The sequence below is a fragment of the Ciona intestinalis genome, unplaced genomic scaffold (assembly GCF_000224145.3).
Source record: "Ciona intestinalis unplaced genomic scaffold, KH HT000180.1, whole genome shotgun sequence".
NCBI classification, from domain to species: Eukaryota; Metazoa; Chordata; class Ascidiacea; order Phlebobranchia; family Cionidae; genus Ciona; species Ciona intestinalis.
In genome coordinates, this window is record NW_004190502.1 from 92,667 (window position 1) to 100,022 (window position 7,356).

Consider the following 7,356-nt stretch of genomic DNA (forward strand, 5'->3'; position numbering starts at 1 on the left):
ATAGAATTATAATAATTATAATACTTTTCCTATGTTTATTAAACCAATATAGTACTGTGGGATAAGATGGATACCGTTAGGGCATAGACTGGTATATACGTCTGTAAATATTCTAAGTTTACTATCAACTGGGACAATAAAACAGAATGAAAAATGAACCATCTCCTACCACACACATATATATAATTATATAAACACAGATGTTTAGATATTAAATGCTAAAGTGTCCCATCTTCCCAACCCTACTATATGTAATATGAAAACGTATGAATAAACATGCATTCTAACAGGTTGGTGTTGTTCACTACTGCGACCACACCTCCTACTTGAAGTACTTCGCGTTCAAGTACGGCTGTATGTCGATTACAGCACCGTTTGAGAGTTTCCAAGACACCGAACATTGGGGTGAAATATCGAAACAATTCGGACGAACCGTGGAAGAGATAAAACATGACCCAACAGTCCTTATAAGGCAACGTGACGTCATGAGGACAAGGTACTATGACGTAACAATATTGGAAAGCAAAACAACAAAACCTAGAAGCCAGCAATTACAAACAAGCGGAAATATTTTAAGTATTATTTCCAAGAAATTTTTGCAAAAATCATTCGCGCGTTGCATAACAGACATTACTGTGACGTCACACACACCATTTAACGATCACGCTCGAGAAGTTAAACAGTGGAACACGTGTTCTCGAATTACAGATAATGGTCACGTGGTAATACGCATGATTACACACGTTAATGACGTAACAATGAACCGAAGAATTGGAACAAAACTAGATCCACGCAACAACAATCTTGTATCACGTGTTTGTTCAATATTATTTCTAAATCAAAGTGAAAATAAACGATATTTTTAGCATATCAAATAAAGATACACAAATATTGCGCAATTCTGCTAAAACTTCATATTTACTGACAAAAGTAACAAACTATCATTGCCCGCCATGCGAGGATTAACAAGTTACATTTATTTAAAATTCGTTTCTAACCCTTTTCCAACGTTATAAATACGCACAAAGAATTTAAATTTGAACCAACGATTGTGATTGGCTGATTCAAATTCAAATATTGCCGCTTGAACTTGAATATTTGATGACGAAACAATGAATTAAGTAACGTCACAACCGCATTATTGCCGTATGTCGTAACAATGGGCATTATGAAACATTATGTAAATACATGTTGCATACACAATACAGATATATTAATGCAATTTAAAACCAAACGATTGTGTTAAAACTTCTAACAAATCGCTAAAATCGCGCTCGGTCACGCATGAGCGAGTATTCTATAACAATCGCGTTTAACACTTGTTATGACGTAACAACCGAATTACCGTGTTAAAATTTTCGGATTGAATTTAAACGGGTGAACACAACAGACCGTAACTTCTATTGTAACGTAATAATATAACAACCCGACCTTATAAATGACGTCACATCCTCCATTATTACGTCACAGATGCTTCTTGAACATCTTCGTCGATTACATCCCTAGTTCGAGTTGTAACCTTCAACTGGTGACCACAGATTATGGGTTCGAGGACCAGGGCGCCGTGGAAGCCGCCAACAGCTTCATGTCGGAACTCAGGAGTTTAGATGGGAACCTAAAGGTGGGTGACGTCATGATTTAATCATGTTCGCAGTTTGTTTATCTGTTTTATTATGACATCATTATTTTAAATATGATGCAAATATTTAGATTAAAGAACCCCCGATCCACATTCCAACCGGTAGAGGGGAGCACAGAGCCACTGGGTTACAGATCGTACCCTTGGACGACATCGTGCGGACAATTTGTTTTTAAATAATCAATGATTGTGACGTCACGTATAGTTGCCTAGCAACAATAATGTACATTTATGACGTCACAATGTAAAATATTTCGATTTTGTATTCTATTATGACGGCATATTGTGATCGATTGTACATATCATACGTCATAATACAACAACCTATATACATGACGTCATACTACACGCTACGTGATAGCTTTCGGTAGTTGGTAGATTATGACGTCACAGTGGAACATTCTTTAATCGAGCGTTCGGTTAACCGCCCCAGGTGTAATTGTTACGTCAACAAACAACAATTCATCGGAAATCGAGTTTAGATTTCATTATTTGTGATAATGCTGGTTGTGGGTTAACAATACCGCGTTTGTGGTGTCATAAACATTCTATTTGTGATGTAATAAACAGATATTGTTCGTCATAAACGAGTTTAGCTGTAGCGACTCCGCGCGAGAACTTTCTGAATTATTAATGACGTAACAAAGTATTTGTAACGTAACAAACAACGTGTGTGACAGAAAAAATGCAACAATAACGTCACAGAACGTTGCTGCAGTGACATCATAATCGTTTCGCGCTAGTGACGTCACAGAGGCGTAAACGATGAACAATTGACCGAGATACGAAGTCAAAGTCCAACGAGATTATTGAGGAAAAAGAAAAAGTTTCGAGGTTTCGCACGCGATGCTGTCTATTGTGGTGGACAGTGGTGTTTGTTACGTGACAAACGAGGATTGGGTGTCGATTGACGAGTATTGTGACGTAGCAATGATTGATGACGTAGCAGGGGTCAGGTTGAGGTCAAATGGATTCGATTTTGGAGGTTTTTGGGGAACATTATTGGGCAAAGTATTTAATTAATCGACTTTTCGTGGCAGCACTGAACAAATATACCCGGTAACACTGTTACGGTTAATTGTTGTTTGATTGACAGGCGAGATGTCACGTGTGTTAGTCGAGATGCGTAACAGGGTTGCCATGACAACCGGGTTTGACAGGAACGTAACAATGAACTATAGTGACGTCAGGGGAAACGTCACAATACGGACACTGGGCCGTGGTTCGGGATTTACCGAAGAAATAATGGCTGACGTCATACTCGTAATTAACGTCATCATTATGACGTCAGCGATGACGTATCACATCCGGTTCGGTCAAAGGTCACTGAGGTTCACGAACCTTATATGGAGTGTTGGGAATATGGCGTTGACAATGAGGGCTATGACGTATCAGCTCGAACTTCGCGCTGGACATTATGACGTCATATGTGACGTATTCCTCGTCATCGATTTGATCTTGCATTCCCTCAACCGGTTGTTTCCTTATTTCATATTATGGATCCGTCAGGTGTCGCTATACACAACGCCAACGCTGCATAGATTAAACACAATCAAGGTAAATATAAAAAAATATGTTTATTTTAACCGTGACGTAACTATGACGTCACACCTTATAGATCAAGCTTCTAAGCATCTTCACACTGATCGGCATCATCGGTTTCCAAGTAGCTACGTTCGGCATCCAATATAATGTCGTTCACTTCACCGCAACTCCAACGGGGTGTGTATTAAGCGCACGGAACATCCGGGCGGTGCGTAGATTGTTCAATGTTCACTCCCCGATATTTTTCTCAATCTCGACTCTTTTCCACCTCATACTTCTCGGCTTGCTTCTCTACCCCATCCTACGTCATATCCGGACCCGTCGTCACGATGACGCAATAATGAGAATGATAATACGGATTGTGATTTGCACAGCTGTATGCATATGCAGCGATCTTTTATACTTGGTGGTGAAATACATCCGACCACCTGGAGCTTCGACCATCTTTATTGGTTTGTCATCGTGTTATGACGTCACAATCAATATTATCGCCGTGACGTCATCATTCGCCGATTATCGACTTCGGTTCTTTCCCTATGTTAAGAAAGTGACGTCACCGAGGAATACGTCACATAGAACGACGTCACCGCAGATGTCGGGTCGTGAAAACGGAAACGTTCCTGTATGACGTCACATATAAACAATAATATGACATCACTATGACGTTATTGTACTAAGGGGAAACCCCTGCATTGTACAATTAATTGTTCCATTATGACATCACAATACACGATTGTTACATCAATCGTAGTTCATATTTTGTTTCTATGTCGAAAATTTATTTCGAGATTATTTAAAAACGAACCCTTAAACTTGTGGTAATAAAAACTTTTAACAAATTTTGAAAGAATTAATTATTTAGGTAACAGTAAAGTAAAACAGTGGTGATTATGACATCATCAACTACACAGTGGTGATTATGACATCATCAACTACACAGTGGTGATTATGACATCACACAGTGGTATATACAAAACGAGCGAAGGCACTTTTTATATGAAATCATTGTTACATAAGCACTACATCATAAACAGCTTTGCTGACATCATAAACAGCTTTGATGACATCATAATACAGTTGATTGTTACACAGCGAGATCCTCGAACGTGTTGTTTGACATTTCTATGTTCACCATATTTTTCATTAGGTCGGCTGAAAATGTAAACAAATTTCAATCACCCATATTATGATGTAACAAGCTGCATTATGACATCACATACACTGGCGTCGATTCCCGGGGGGGCCGGGGGGGCGCGCCCCCCCGGTTTACGGTACATGTATTATTGCGTAACAACGCATTATCACGATCAATGCAAAAGCGAAATAAAATAACCGTTCGGTTTACTTTAGCCATATATTTACCATGTTTTTATTGCTAGACGGTAGACTGTTTGTTACGTGACAGGGATTCACACGTGGATTTATTGCATCATAATAGCAATTGTTTGACCTGGCAATTGATTGCGAAATAATAGCAATTCACACGTTGATTGTTTGCGTCATAATAGGCATTTACACGTTTATCATATAGCTTGTAGGAGGTTTAAAAACAGGCTGAATGTTTGCATTTTTTAAGTAAACCTTAATGTGTAAACCTTTTGTAGTTTAGCCTTCACGTGCATAGGAATTTAGCCTTTGCGTCGGAATTTAGCCTTCACGCCTCCTAGTTTAGTCTTTACGTGCGTCGTATTTTAGTCTTCACGTCGGTCAGAATTTAGCCTTCGCGTGTGTTGTAGTTTAGCCTTCACGTGTGTCGTGTTTTAGCCTTCACGTGTGTTGTAGTTTAGCCTTCACGTGTGTTATAGTTTAGCCTTCACGTGCGTCGTAGTTTAGCCTATACGTGCGTCGTGTTTAACCTTCACGTGTGTCGTGTTTTAGCCTTCACGTGTGTCGTAGTTTAGCCTTCACGTGTGTCGTGTTTTAGCCTTCACTTGTGTTGTAGTTTAGCCTTCACGTGTGTCGCGTTTTAGCCTTGTCGTAGTTTAGCCCTCACGTGTGTGGTGGGGTGCATCATAATAGCAATTGTTTGACCTGGCAATTGATGGGAAATAATAGTAATTCACACGTTGATTGCTTGCGTCATAATAGGCATTTACACGTTCAGGAGGTTTAAAATCAGGCTAAATGTTTGCGTTTTTGAGGTAAACCTTTTGTAGTTTAGTCTTCACGTGCCTCGTAGTTTAGCCTTCACGTGTGTTGTAGTTTAGTCTTTACGTATGTCGTGTTCTAGCCTTCACGTGCGTCGTATTTCAGCCTTCACTTGTGTTATAGTTTACCCTTCACGTGCGTCGTGTTTAACCTTCACGTGTGTCGTAGTTTAGCCTCCACGTGCGTCGTGTCCTTCAGGTGGGTCGTGTTTTAGCCTTCACGTGTATCGTAGTTTAGCCTTCACGTGCGTCGTAGTTTAGCCTTCACGTGTGTCGTAGTTTAGCCTTCATGTGTGTCGTAGTTTAGCTTTCACGTGCGTCGTAGTTTTGCCTCCACGTGCGTCGTAGTTTAGCTTTCACGTGCATCGTAGTTTAACCTTCACGTGTGTCGTGTTTTAGGCTTCACGTGCCTCGTAGTTTCACGTGCGTCGTAGTTTAGCCTTCACGTGCCTCGTAGCCTTCACGTGCGTCGTAGTTTAGCCTTCACGTGCGTCGTAGTTTAGCCTTCACGTTTGTCGTGTTTTAGCCTTCACGTGCGTCGTAGTTTAGCCTTCACGTGCATCGTAGTTTAACCTTCACGTTTGTCGTGTTTTAGGCTTCACGTGCGTCGTAGTTTAGCCTTCACGTGCGTCGTAGTTTAGCCTTCACGTGCGTCGTAGTTAAGCATACACTGACATTTATTTCGCCCCCCTAAGATTGGTTTACAACGTGAAAAAATCGACGCCTATGATAGTGCCTGAAAATTGTAAAGGTGCTTAAATAAAGGCATTCCAAACTTCTGTGTAAAAGTGTTTGTATATTAACAGTTTTTTGAATTTCAGACAAAATCCGGTTCATCTGGTTCTACTGTCTCTAAACCTCGTGGCCGTCCAAGTAAAAGTTCGCAATCAAAAGCTGTAAGTATGGTTGTGTAATCTATTATAAATATATATCGCTTTTTTATATTTTATTTTAACTGTCAAATATTATAATTATCCTTTTTTAATAAATATATAAATATTTTATCATTTTTTCTAAATCTTGCGGTTCGTTAATTTTGCAAACAATAATAACTGAGATTTTTGTGTGATTTTTTTCTTTAATATAAAGGGATAAGTGAATCATGCCTAGGGGTGTGTAATGTAGGCCAGATTGACACATTATCTTAATTATTAGTTCCAAATTACCAAATTCCCTTAACAAAAAAAATATATAAGTTTAAATTTTTTTAAGTTTTGACATTATATATATGATATATCTTATATTTAAAAAATGACTACTTATTATTATATCACAACACTTATCACAAGGATGCTACAAACATACTCACGGGAGACTCACGAGGTTCAGTTCATTACATGATCAACCCTGACGTGATACAAAAGATGCAACCCAAAGCTCACCGGAGCAATGAAAACCTCATTCCAAACCAAGCTATTGACGTCGTTACGAAAGACCCAGCGTTTGATTTGCGGTAAATTAGCATTTCTAATACTTTAGTAGCTTTATAAATATAAACTATTGATTCTATGTTCTAAATTTTCTAATTGTTCTAAAATTAACTAAAAAAAATTCTGTGAATCTATTCCTGATCTGGTGCTCATATGACAGGACGATTCTTGTGTAAAGAAATACACTCAGGATATGGTGCTAGGAAAAATTTGTGTATTAAGTTTAAATTATAGAAGTTTGTAGTTGGAAGACCATTTATAAAAAGCTTCGTGAACCCCAATAAATAAGTGTATTTCATTCGATTTCATATATCCAGACAAGCAGAGTGTCATCTACCAAAAGATAAACTCGCAATTCGAGCAGCAATCCTTCAGGATGTTGTGGAAATGGAATCTTTGTTAAAAGAAGCAACTAACCTGCCACAAGTAACTACTTTATTTTATCATAAGTAATGTCTAAGATAATTGGAAAACTTATAAAATATTTAATAACTACAAAACATTTCTTTTTGCATTGATGATATCTTAGAAATTTATATATTACAATAATGTCCAAATAAAAAATTTAGTATTTTAGTTAACCTACATCGGTCAA

At 38.4% G+C, this 7,356-nt stretch overlaps 2 protein-coding genes and 1 long non-coding RNA gene across 4 annotated transcripts in view; all 3 read left to right on the top strand.

Moving 5' to 3' along the window:
* The window catches only part of LOC100183334, a 7,783-nt gene extending 5,562 nt beyond the window's left edge, over window positions 1–2,221 (top strand). For both annotated transcript variants that reach the window (XM_026839267.1, XM_004227285.3), the window contains exons 12-13: window positions 1,471–1,621; window positions 1,711–2,221. In XM_026839267.1, the coding sequence (XP_026695068.1) occupies window positions 1,471–1,621; window positions 1,711–1,815 (256 nt within the window). In that variant the 3' untranslated portion in view covers window positions 1,816–2,221. The remainder of the gene's footprint in view (window positions 1–1,470; window positions 1,622–1,710) is intronic.
* A 374-nt stretch (window positions 2,222–2,595) lies between these two features.
* Window positions 2,596–4,503, top strand: LOC100175665. The gene is made up of 2 exons (XM_009864215.3): window positions 2,596–3,196; window positions 3,258–4,503. The coding sequence occupies exons 1-2, from the start codon at window positions 2,741–2,743 to the stop codon at window positions 3,810–3,812; spliced, it is 1,011 nt and encodes a 336-aa protein (XP_009862517.1). The 5' UTR covers window positions 2,596–2,740; the 3' UTR covers window positions 3,813–4,503.
* A 1,630-nt stretch (window positions 4,504–6,133) lies between these two features.
* Window positions 6,134–7,205, top strand: LOC108950487. The gene is made up of 3 exons (XR_001975240.2): window positions 6,134–6,227; window positions 6,621–6,784; window positions 7,079–7,205. It is a non-coding gene; the product is annotated as an uncharacterized LOC108950487 (long non-coding RNA).
* Window positions 7,206–7,356: the final 151 nt, after the last annotated feature.